The sequence below is a fragment of the Podarcis melisellensis genome, assembly GCF_964234715.1.
Source record: "Podarcis melisellensis genome assembly, chromosome: 8".
Lineage (NCBI taxonomy): Eukaryota > Metazoa > Chordata > Lepidosauria > Squamata > Lacertidae > Podarcis > Podarcis melisellensis.
The window spans coordinates 71,524,779-71,537,731 of record NC_138540.1 but is presented as its reverse complement, the minus strand read 5'-3'; the positions used below and the strand labels follow the sequence as shown (position 1 = coordinate 71,537,731).

At 44.3% G+C, this 12,953-nt stretch overlaps 2 protein-coding genes across 3 annotated transcripts in view; both read left to right on the top strand.

Moving 5' to 3' along the window:
• The window catches only part of IL20RB (interleukin 20 receptor subunit beta), a 139,900-nt gene that overhangs the window by 37,235 nt on the left and 89,712 nt on the right, over positions 1-12,953 (top strand). The window lies entirely within an intron of this gene.
• DYRK1B (dual specificity tyrosine phosphorylation regulated kinase 1B) overlaps positions 2,254-12,953 on the top strand; it is a 32,753-nt gene continuing 22,053 nt past the window's right edge. Inside the window, exon 1 of one of the 2 annotated variants that reach the window (XM_081920623.1) lies at positions 2,254-2,418. Coding sequence is in view for 1 of the 2 variants with exons in the window: in XM_081920622.1 (XP_081776748.1) it covers positions 10,399-10,420 (22 nt within the window). In the remaining variant the exon portion in view is untranslated. Of the gene's footprint in view, positions 2,419-10,383; positions 10,421-12,953 lie in introns of those variants that run through there. The other variant, XM_081920622.1, reaches the window with a different exon arrangement.

The window sequence follows — 12,953 nt, the reverse complement described above, 5'->3', positions numbered from 1 at the left end:
CATTTCAATGCGGAACATACTCCTGTGAGGTGATGGGCTCTTTCCTTGGAGGTCTTTAAGCAGCAGCTGGGTGGCAATCTGTCATGTATGGCCTAGTTTATATTCCTGCATTGCAGGGTGTTGGACTAGTTGAACCTTTAAATCTCTTTCAACTCTACAGTTCTAGGATTCCAGGATGAGTTCTACTTCTGAACTCTTCATCTTCAAGTGATAGCTTGGGAGTTACAGGCAGTTCACAGCCTAAAATGGGTCACACCCAACATCAGCACCATTTAAAAAAAGTTGTTTAGGATATGTTTTTAAATTGAAGAAGACAACCCAACTAGGTGTAAGAGGAAAAATGGAGGCTGGCAAGATGTGGGGTGGACAGAGAAGAGAAATATGACAGCACTGTAAGGCAATATAATGGCCAACATTCATTATGTAAACTGACCAGAGAGTTAGCTCTAGAAATCTGAGTTTGCATACATATGCTTGTAAAAAGACATACTGGCATCCTGAGATGACCAAAGTACTCATCTCTTTAAGTTTGTTTCCAGGCTCAGTGAAATCAGATGGGTCTCTGTCCTGAAGGCAAGATATAGATGGGCATGGGGAAGGGACACCTCATGGTGTTTGATGTTAAAAAAATTGGATGACTCTGTAGTTTCTCTTGGGCTGGGTGGCAGATGTTTCTCCCAGATGGTATGGTTTCAGTACACACCAGCACCACTGCCCCATTAAAAAATCCTGGATTATTACATATTTTTGGTGGCGTATATGGGACAAACATGAAATTCTATGAGGCATTTAGAAATTTACTATGCATGTTAAGCCTAGACTAGCATCCCAGTACTGGATATGATGGAAGCTTCTCCAGAGCTGTGGAATGTTGCATCACAGCATCATCCTGTAGTCTGTACTGCCTGGATAGCACCTAGAGCAGGGATCAGCAAGGTTTACCTTGCCTGGGCTGGTTCATTCCAGTGGAAATCCCGTCATGGGCCGGATCGCACATGAGCGAGTGCGCCCGTGATTCCCAGCGTCTGTGCAGGCGTGATTTCCGGCACCGCAAAAGCAAGTCCCCACGCCGGTTTAGTGCAGCGCACAGGGACTTGCTGAGCGGGTGGCTCAGTTCAGGGGCGGCTCATGGGCTGGCTAAACGACCCCCATGGGCCGCAGGTTGCCGACCCCTGACCTAGTGATAGTTCCCATCACAGGAGCTGCATTGTAGGCTTCTCCCACATGTAACAGGACTTCTCCCACATGTAGCGGGATTAGTACTGTTAAGCGCTGCACCATGCAGTTAGCATCCCCAACTGAGAGGGGGGTGTCATTTCAAATGCTTCCCTGACCTACAAATCCAAATGCCTGATATTTTTTATCGTTGGTGCTCCTTAAATTACTGCTATCGGCAGTACCATCTCTATGCCACCAAGGTGATGTCAGCACACTGCTCTGGTATGCAGAAGGTGAACGTAAGGAACTTAAGAGGCTTCCCCAGCCCTGCCTGCGGAAGGACTGCACACAGGGCCTTCTGCATTCAAAGCAGGTGCTCTACCACGGCCAAATATCACTAAGGACTAGGGGAGAAAGGTTTCAAATTGCCCTTTTGTTCTGCTCTTAAGTCTTCCCCTCCACTATCCTCTGGGAAAGCATTCAACGGGTGCTAGGCTTTGGGGCACAAATCTAGGGCACCCCTCAGTAAAAATGAGGACGGTCCCCAAATACAGATGGACTGTCTTGCTACGTTTTTTGGAGTACTGTAATCCACACTGCCATCTAAAGAGGAGTGGAGGGATGTATAAAGACCACTGCGCCCAGAAGCCTTAGCATTACCTAACTGCGCCGCTGTACGAAACGATAGGGAGCACCCACACCAACCCCCTTCCTTTCAATCTGCAGTGGTACGGTCCAGAATTCTACCCTCTCATTCTGTGTCACGTAGAGCGAGAGAACGGCTCTAAGCTTCGCGGCTGCCATTCTGGAAAGGGACGTGAGTGAGGCGCGGGGTGGGGTGGAGGGAAGGAGCGTTATAGACACACACTCACACACGGCGGCCCGCAGACACTTGCGCATGCGCACACCCGTTTGGGAGGGAGGAGCGTCGAAAAGGAAAGAGGCACGCGCTCCTGGAGAGAGAAAGAGCGCGCGCGGGCGCGCGTCCATTTCTTCCCCCTCCCCCTCCCGGCCCGCTGCCTCACGTGGCCACGCCGGCGGGGCGCATGCGCTCGGCGGCGGCAACGGAGGCGGTTTGTTGTGGTCGCCATTTTTTGTTGCATTACTGGGAAATCCCGGCGCCGGAGCAGCCGCCGGAGTACGCCCCTTGCGCTGGGGGTGGGGGCGCAACCCGCCCGCCTGCCGCGCCCCGCCCCCAGCGCGCTTCTCCTCCTCAGCCCCAGCTTTGAAACACGCCGCGGGCCGCAGCCGCCTCCTCAGGTAAGAGACCCGCCCGCCTGCCTGCCGCTCCCCATCCGACCGCCCTCCGGGCCCTTCCCAGGGAGAGGAAGGAGAGAGGAGGGGAGGGAGGGACGGAGGGGAGGGAGAGAAAGGCGGGCGCCGTCGCGCCTTCCTCTTCCTCCCCGACCCCCCCTCCCCCAACCGCCACCCGTCCAAGCCTTCCCGCCTTTCTCCTCAGCTCATCCCGGCTGCGGCGGGCAGATTCTCCCAGGGAGCCGGACTCTCTCCCTCTCTCGTCAGGCCCCGCCCCTGGCCGGCTCTTCCCCGGCTTCGCCTCGCCTCGGGCGGGACCCCGCTCGTCCTCCCGGCCGGGCCGCCCCGCCCCGCCCTCATCCCCTCCCCGCCGCCCGACCCCACCCTGATTCTCCGCCGCCGCCGCCGCCTTTTCTCCCACTTCCTTCCCCCAAAACTTCAGCCCTCCGCAGCGCAGCCGCCCGTTTCTGCCTTCTCCTCCCCGATAGGCCCGGCCTTCCTTACTGAGTTCCCACATCCTCCTCCTTCTCTGATCGTTGCTGCTGCTGGTGGTGGTGCATGGATGGACAAGACCCATCTTTTTTCTCTCCCACCCCTTCCCTTCGTCTTTCTTTCTTGCAGCCTTGTTAGTCTTTATTACATTAAGCACCATCACACACTGTTTCCAGGCTTGTGGAGCCTTTTCAGTGTATTATTTTACTTCGTCGTTGGGCTCAAAAAAAAAAAAAGAAAAAAGATTTCTGTGCCAATCTAATAGCGATATCAAATGCTCATTATTGTGATAGCAATATAACGGTATCAGATATTCGATTGGTATTAAATATTAAAACCACTGAAGCTTAGGCTCCAGTAAATCCAGTAGTCTTTAAGGTGCTCTCCTCGCCCTCCACCCCAAATCTCTTGGGCATTTCTGATGTGCAAATGCCTCTGGATGAGAAAATCACTGAGTTCTGCTAACCTCAAACATATATGTGTATTGAGGGGGTGGGGTTTTTTTAAAAAAAAATCTAGATGAAATTAATCTATACTAATTTATACATGTACAAGGTGGTTAAAATGATGAGCCCTTTTAACTTCAGGTGAGCTAGGATTACCATAAATTACTAAAGTAGGTAAATGTTGCTCCACTGTGCACCATGATTGATACGGGGCTTCTTGCATCAAGATACCTGTTGGGTAAAGCTCAGCCTTAAAAATTAAAAGAGTTTACTTCATTGGCTTAAATGAGATGTGGGTTGATCCCTTTGGGGATTTTACTCCTTCCAGGAAGTGAATTTATGTTTATATTTTTGTTGTATTTTTGGATAGCCCCATAAACAAGGATATCTCCCCCTGCCCACAATCATGCTGTGAGCATTTCAACTATTGTGGTGTAATAGTACACTTGAGTTGTCTTCCTTTCTCTGGAGAAAGTTACCTAGAATACACAACCTTCATAAACTGCCCTCATCATAATGTGTCCTATGTTCTCAATCTTCCCCTCCCAGGTGAGGATAAATCAGTACATGGTATTTGTAACCTTTGGCACAGCACTAATTATTATAGTGTGTTACTTGTATCTTTTATTTTTTTAAAAAAAATCTTATCTCTCTCCCCCTCCCTGCCGCAGTTTCTTATGCTAATACCATAAATGCCATCATGCATAATTTCAGTAATAAGTTGCAATGATATCATTTGCAGCAGCTATGAATGGTAAGAGCAGGTAGTGGAAAAGAGATTTAAGTTGACAATACAGATAACCTGTAGAACCCTTGCTCCAGGATGTTGCTGACGCCAGGTATTTAATACTATCTATAAAGAAATAATCAGCGCAATCATATTAATGTTTGCTCTGAAATAAGTGCTGTTATGTGTAGTAAGGTTGCTCCCTAATTTCAATGAGCACAAACCATTGGAACACAGGGGAACTTCTTTGTAACATATATAGGATTGAGCTGTAGATGTTTCACAAATAAAACTGATGGGATATAATTGTTTTCCATATACGTACCTACACCTTGTGATGGAATTTGTTTAATTCTGTAATCTGGATGGTAGTTGCATTTACCAGTGCTGTCTTTATGACCTCAATGCTTTATGACCCCATGTGCCAGCTTACTTGGGTCCAGTTAATCACAACTTTGTGTAAATTGAGATTTCCTTTGGTTTCCTGGAGCAGTTCCGTCTATGCATATTTGTGGTACCTGTTGCTATTTACAAATGATGTAATTCTTAGAAACAAATACAAAAAATATTTAATCTGCTTATCTGTAGTTGGTTTCTGAAAACCCCTGTATTGGTTCATAGAACATTAGTAAGAGACCCAGATTTCTGTAGGTTCAGAAATTGTTCATAGTTGTTGATGTGGATGTCAGGTTATATATCTTGCATCTCTAGCTGTGCCTGAGTTGAACCTGTAAGTAAGGTTGAGATATGAATTTGTGGCATCTGTACAGCACTGGCAATTATTTGTTAGCCCCTGATTTTGAATAATAGGTTTTCTTGTTTTCACTACTGCAGTAATGTGGGGACATGTACTATCTCAGGTGTAATCATAGTATATTAACTCATTTATGAGTGAGCACAACTTTTAAGAAACTAAGAATGTTGGATGAACTTTATGCATTTTTTCTGCATGGTCACTAGTAGGCAACATTTGTGCAGTATTTAAGTTCAGCATATGCCTGATTTCATACTAGTCTGCCCTATGCTCTTGCAAAATCCCTGCTGCCATTGTGAAGCCATGAGTATTTTCTTCACCTAGTCTAGCCTATACAGTACTGTAACAGGTAGCATTACTGAAACCTGTGAGATAACTATGTCGTGCTAAGTGAGTGAAGACTAAGAAACCCATGGTGGAATTAATCTTTTCCTCTCCTCTAGAATGGAAGCCTTTGGAAAAGGACCATTGGATAACATGTTGCAGACTCTTGTAAACTAGGTAGAAGAATAGGGGCTTCCTTTCCTTGTTAGGATGCACTAATAGCTCAGGAGCATAAAAAGTTGTGGGACTGGTTGTTTCTGCAGCTGAGGAGGCTGAGCGGATAGGTGTCTCACTTTTTCTGATTTGCCCAGAATGTCCAGATACAGGATTTTGGATGGGTAGAATATTTGTGTAGGTTGTTTGCTTGCTTGCTATTTGAAGTTACATTGCCTTTCACACTTGGGGTTCAGGTTTTTTACACACTGACTGAAAGTGCCACTGGGGACATGGAAAGGTTACAATGCTATAGGCACTTCCTGTGGTTGCTCACTGATACCATGGTATTTACTGATAACATGTTGTTAGATGTGGACGGTACAGATAAGGATCAGGAAGTTATTTTGTGATAGAAGTTGATGATTTCATAAACCTCAGTAGTAGTTCAGTGGAAGATGACCCTTGGTAGTAAGTACAGTGAAAGGTGACATCCTTGGGATGTAGTAAATACTTTGTTCTTAGCTGAAAAGTACAGTAAAGAAGGAAAGAGAAGCTCTTTGGGTCTTGGCAAAATACAAGATAGCTATGAGCAACAAAATGTGATTTAACAAAAAAAAAGACAAATTGATTATTGGATTACTAAATGGGTATTTTCACAACTTTGTATAAGGCTTTGATGAAAGATATTCCAGATGTTCAAGAAGCATAATTTTATAGACCCATGGATCTGAAGGACCCCAAGGCCACCTCGTTTATTCACCATCACAAGGTGGGGTTATCTGTACATCAGCATAAGATCAATCCATGAAAATTCAAACCACAACATGTCACAAGCTGAGAGCAAGTACATCACATAACTCTGTAAGCATAAATCATTTTAGGTGATTGAAATGAGCAGTCCAAGGCACATGCTGCAAATTCATGTTGTTTCTGTGACCTCTTTAGAATGAGTTTACTGCAGGGCAAACTTTTGCCTACAGCCTTTTTCACCTGGTGCTAGTTGCAGAATTCTGACATCTTTGCAGTGATAGACTACTATGGCTACTGTTCTAGAAAGTGGAACAAGTTTTGCATGGTTTTTCATAGGCAACCACAGCATCTGGTGCAGCCACCAGGTACATTAAGGGCACCAAAATACCTGTTTCCTTCATGGCTTGTATTGGATGTGGCAGTTACCCAGAAGTGGGGAACTCCTTTCTCCACCCACCCCTGCAGGCCAACTTGTGACATATGTGCAGGGGCTGTCATGCGGAAAGGTGACAACTTGAAAGAGACTCACCTTTGAAATCCGTTTGCAAACAGTTTCAATACATGCTGCTTGCAAATGGACTTCAAAGTGATGGCAGCCATACCTTTACCTGACATCAAATATGATGTTAGAAGTGGGACAAATTGGTATGGTTTGGAGGAAATGGCCTTGCAGGCAAAATTAGGACTTCTGGGCCTAATTAGGGCCATGAGCTGGAGGTTCCTTGTCCCTGCAGTGGCAAAAAATCAGTGAGATGATCACTATACTAGAGTAAAAGTAAGTTGAATGAGAAACATGGCACTGTCTGTTCTGTTTACGTTCTCAAAGAGAAACTGAAATGTTCTCAGGTGGTAAACAAGCAGCTCTGAGTTTGACCTCTTAAAGCTGAGGTTGAAAGATGACTCGTCCACTTGAGAAATGATAGCCTTCTCCTAAGTGTGTGAATGGACAACAACATTATGATCTGGTGTTAAACTTAATATGGAACTAATAAGTTCCATGGTTTTAATAGAAAGGAGGTTTCTTGAACCCGTTAAGACATTTGACAAAGTTTTTTGTAAAAATCAGAGGCTTTACATCAGTTGTCTGGGTAGGCTATTTTATTTTTCCTGGATGCTAGCAGAACACAAAATTGTTAGCTGGGTAATCCTTTTATAGTTCACAGACTTCATTTTGTGTTAATTTGATAAAAGACTGGTTGCAGAAAATCCAGAAAGAAGAGGAAGGTGTTGTTGTTAAGGCTTGCATACATTTGTTGATACTCTGTTCTCAGTTCTTTTTGAGCTCTTGTTGAAACTATAGGATGGATACTGTTCAGCGGCCATAGCATAAATAACGCATTTGGCATTTAGCACACTAGGAAGCGTATTCATCTATCTGAAGGAGAAGCTGGAAGTACAAAAAAGGACCTATTAAGAGTAGAAACAATGTGGCTTGTGAGAATCCTGTATCATTGTTGGTTTTACCATTGTGAAGGCTTCTTACTATCATTCCAAATTACAGGGAAGTTGGGGCAGTATGACTACTTTGAGTTAAGAGCACATATGCTGATGGTCTTGTCATCTGCCTCCTTTTACTATTTGCCTAAATTACCTTCTGCATAATTTCTCAATTAATTTAAACCATTGGGACTAATTCCTACCTGAATGGCTCCCCCACTTATCATTGTCCTGCCTTGAACTCAAGATCTGGGTGTGAGGTTGTACTTGAAGTTTTTCATACAGAATGTTGACAAACTGGATGCCATCAGATGGAACATAATTTACACAGAACTGCTATAAGGAGCCTGATGAAGTATCTTGTATTTATCTTCTATAAATCTTGTAGTCTACCTTACTTGGGTATCATTACATTTCATGAAATGTTTCTATGCTTACTTAACTTTTATCGGCCAGTGTTCCTGGTTGAAGCATTGTCCCAGCCCTCCAAATACCTTTTTCCAAATCCTGTGGAAATCAGTTCAGTCCTCCTCCTTCTCCCATATCCAGCTTTAAATCCTCAAATACCTTGTTAACCATACTTAATTATTTTCTTGTACATCCTTCTTTCACATTTTGATTAAATGTTTACTTGTAGTAAACTTTGTGTGGGTAAATTTGCATTTTATTATAAGAGAAATAGAACTGTTAGTGGAGAAGGGTGATGGTCTCATTTGACAATGTAGATCCAGTTCAGTTTGTGTTATCTCCTTCCTAGCCTTCTTTGATTGTTCAGATTTTGCATTCTAAATAAAGGTAGATGGAGACCAAATGGCACTGACTATGTCAGCACATCTCCTAGTTTCAACACTGTTGCAGAAGATGGGGAAAAGGAATTTCCTAGTGTCAAAAAAGAATGAATTTAAGATAATGTAGAAAAATAAGTTATATTAGGAGCCTAATATAGTGCTGTGGTCCACAATAATCATTCAGCTAAAATTGGTTTCACAATATTTTGGCCATAGTTTAAGGAAAGAGAAATATGTATAACAACCCTAACTCTGTGTTCATAGTCAGATCATTGAGTTTATATAATTGGCTTTGAAATTCTGATTCAAGAGCAGGCCATTCCCAACATTCCAAAAGCTTCCAACAAATTCAGGTTGTGATTGCCTCTGGAAAATAGGTGTTTGGTTGTATTTGAACAATCTTAGTAAGTAAAGGAACTTAGACAGACCTGAAAGTCATTGCTTAAAATTTCAGCTCGGTGCACTGCGACTGACAAAAACCCACAATAAAAGCTAACAACTTCAGAATGAATTGGAAAATAATTGGTAAAACTAACATAACTCTCCAATGTACATGCAACTTAGTACTATGTGTAGTCTTAGGTAAAGGTAAGGGGACCCCTGATCATTAGGTCCAGTCCTGGCCGACTCTGGGGTTGCGGCGCTCATCTCGCTTTATTGGCCTCCGGGTCATGTGGCCAGCATGACAAAGCCGCTTCTGGCGAACCAGAGCAGCGCATGGAAACACTGTTTACCTTCCCACCGGAGCGGTACCTATGTATCTACTTTCACTTTGACGTCCTTTCGAACTGCTAGGTTAGCAGGAACAGGGACCAAGCAATGGGAGCTCACCCCGTCACGGGGATTCGAACCACCGACCTTCGATCAGCAAGTCCTAGGCTCTGTTAGTTTCCTCATATTTCAGAAGTGAATATTGAGCATAAGCTAAATTGATAAGAACCATGGTCAAAAAGAGAGAACTAGATTAGAATATTGAATATGGAATGAGGTTTGTGCATTGACTTAATACTAAATAAAACTGAAGAGTGCTGAGTAGTTTTTAAGCAAGCACATATTTTATGCTAGTACAAACCTGTGGCTCTTACTTGCACAGAATGTAGTAGTAGTCTCTAGTAATACTGAGTGGGGGGGGGGGGAAATACACCCATTCATGGAAGATCAGAGTATCTACAGTAAAACTGTCAATGGCTGGAGGAGAACAGAGGGAAGAGACTCTCTGTTAGTATCCTGGGTCATTAAAACATATTGTGACATCCAAATCTAGTTACTGTTGGAAACAGGATACTTGGCTGGCTGGACCTTTAGTATGACCCTGAATAGCTCCTCTTGTCTACTCAAGGCCTCTTCACTGAGACAGGATCTTTCACACCCAAACATGACTAGTAGGTTAATCCATGTCACCCATATTACTGCCAGCAGTCTGCTGCATAGTATTCCTCCTGCCACAGTCTTAGTTCTGTGCACTTGATTTGTGAGATTTCCATGTATGTAATTCAGTGAGAAATCTAGCAGTAATTCCAGGCTTAAGTATTTTCACTTGCACTGTGTTTGCTGCTGTATGATATCCTCATGACCAGTAATACAGTGTTTATCTTGAAAATATTATTATGCTCTGAACTCACTTCGGTCTGTGATGATAATATTCCCCTGCAATGTTTGTGACAGTGCCCTGAATCATCTCTATATACCCTACCTTTTACTCAGAAGTATGGCTCATAGACTTACGGAAACTTGTTCTAAGTAAGTGTTCTTATGATTTCAACATAAGCTTCTATCTTCAGCACTCTTGGAGGCACATTCCATTAAAGTCCGTGAGACATACTTTTCAGTGGAGTCTTGTTTTCCTCACTTTAATCCTTCCACATTGGTCTTCTCTGGCCTTGCTTGATATGTGTTGAATTTTATAAACAGGTTTTCTTTTGCTGTTCCTTTCCTCCCTGAGATGTTATTCAGGGCCCATCTAATTTCACAACAGTGGCGGTTAACTCTTCAGTTCTTTTTGCCCAATATAAATATGAGCCAGTTACATGCTTTAATCCCATGGCATTTAGAATGAATTAGGGATTCCTAATCATTCTGGCCACATTTTGACTGGGAATATAACTAAGTTTTATGAGGCTTGCATGTGATGAAGGTAAGACCATTTCTAAGTTGCAATGAGGAACAGAGCTCTCAAGGAGCATGGAATAGATTCCACCTCAAAGAAAGATGCCATTTTGCCAAACAAGATGTTTTTCAGTGCTCAGTGTTTAAGGTGACAGTAGTCTGAAAGTTCCCAGGTTTATAATGAACTCTGTGGCATTCTGATGTAAATCATAGATAGATGTTTTTCTTCAGTCAGGGAAAGATCTGTGGCCCTTCAGATTTTGTTGGACTACAGCTACCAACATCTGTGTCCAATGGCCATGCTGGCTGTGATTGATGTGTGTTCAGAGTCCAAAACATCTGGAGTGCTGCAGGTTCCCCACTCCTGTTCTAAGGACAGACGAGTAGCTGGCATCCTTCCACATTGGATCATATGACATTAGAATTTTCTGCAAAGGTTGTTTGCTGCCTTAATTTTTTGAGCATTTCTGAAGGCTCTAATTTAGACTGGGTTTGCCTGACCTTTTTTTTTTTATTTCCACATCTCCAGTAGCTTGAGTTGAGTCTCTAGGCCCAGTGGGTTAGAAAAAAATGGCAAAGAAATGCAGACCTGCAACACAGGTTAGCAGGCACTTAGGCTTAAATAAAAGTGAGGCTCCTAACTCATTTCAGGAACCTTTGGCTAGAACCTTGACAGTAGATTATAGGTTTTTGACTAGGGTGCAAGGCAGTCGAGTTGTACGTGGAGACCTAGCCTTTTTTTACCCTTGTCCTTTTTAAGGAATCCGTGAAATGTCCAAAACCTCTGATCTGGTAGAACTGTGGCAGTGAACCTCTGTTGAGGATACCTGGTGCCCTGTGGCTGGCAAAAGAAAAGGCAGGCACAGCTAGGGAATTGCAGCCAGGCCAGGCAGCCTTTTATGTTAGCCTTGCCAGTTACACCGAAGGATGGAGACAGATAGGAAATTCAATTCAAGCACCCCATGGGATTCTGAACTGGGGGAGAGTTTTGCACCCAGCTGGCTCTGAGAGTCACTGAACAGGAGAGATCACGACTGCCGTGAGTGGCTGTGGCATCGTGCCAGCACCATGAGCCCTGTTGTTGCTGGGTCTCCCTTTGCAGGTTATTTCTAGCCCCTGTTCCTGGAAGGAGAGCCAGTTCTTTACCGAGGTATTTTTGGAGACTCTCGCCTTCTCCTCTTTCTTGCTTTGTTTGGGCATAATCAGCCCATTGCATCCCGGAGAACCTAGCAACACCGCCTGGCTTCCCATTGGTTCCCTGGCAGCTCCGCTTCTCCAATGAGAAGCTTGTTGCCATGGCAGAGGCACCACTGCACAGAAGCGAGTGAAGAGGCGGGGATTGAATTTGCTGCCTGGTGGAAATCTGCAGGGCAGAACAGGGACCAAGCAGAGGGTTAATGTGTAGCCTGTGGCCTGGAAGCGGAGTGCAGGCTTGGCCCTGTGCCAGTGACGTACAGTGCCAGGGTGGGCTAACGGAATGAAACTCCCCTAGGTAGCCCTACATGTTTGGAAATGCAGCTTCTTGGCTAATTTCTCCTCTGCTGCAAAGAGAGCAAGTAACATGTTTCCTCTTCTCAGCCCCTCCCCAGTCTGCTCCCCCCCCCCCCCGCCGCACAGCATGAAACTGCTTTGGCAAGGGACACACACAGTCTCAAAAAGCTTGTTGTGCATTCTCCTTGTGTAGGGACTGGGCGGCTGTTGCTGTACAGTTCCATCAGAAGCCATTGCAGTGGTAGAGCTGATAGTGCTGACATGTTCAGAAATCATAGGGCCGCCCCATGAATGTCTGAAAATACGTTAGGGTTCTTTTCGTTTCAGCGGTTAGTGTACATTGTAATGGTTTAGCCCCCTTGTTTCCTCAGACAACTATTTTGTGCTGCCGCTATCAATGTTTTTAAATTGATCTCTCATCTGGTAATCTGTTTTACGGTTCTTGGTTGTTGGAAGGAATTGCCTTGTTGCAGTAATTTGGCTGTGGCAGATTCCAAAAACTGCACCCATAAACTCTTATCCCCCTCCTTTCCCTTAGGAGGCCTAATTGGAAAACCTAGCTCTAGCACACATTAGGGCTAGTAAACCTCAGATTACTTGATAGGAGACCCTCCCTTTCAGTCTGCATGCCACTGAGCTGCTTCTATCCCCCTTCTGAATTTGTTGCAGAAGGCCAAGCATTTTGTTTGCATGTTTTTTATTACATTGCACCTATTGAACTGTACAGTGGTACCTCGGGTTACATACGCTTCAGGTTACATACGCTTCAGGTTACAGACTCCGCTAACCCAGAAATATTACCTCGAGTTAAGAACTTTGCTTCAGGATGAGAACAGAAATTGTGCTCTGGCGGCGCGGCAGCAGCAGGAGGCCCCATTAGCTAAAGTGATGGTGCTTCAGGTTAAGAACAGATTCAGGTTAAGTACGGACCGCCGGAACGAATTAAGTACTTAACCTGAGGTACCACTGTATTCACTATGCAGTTCACAACATACTAAACTCAATAATACCATGCAAGTTTACCAATAAGCATCTTAATGGTACAAAGCATATAAAAAATTGTGGCTATA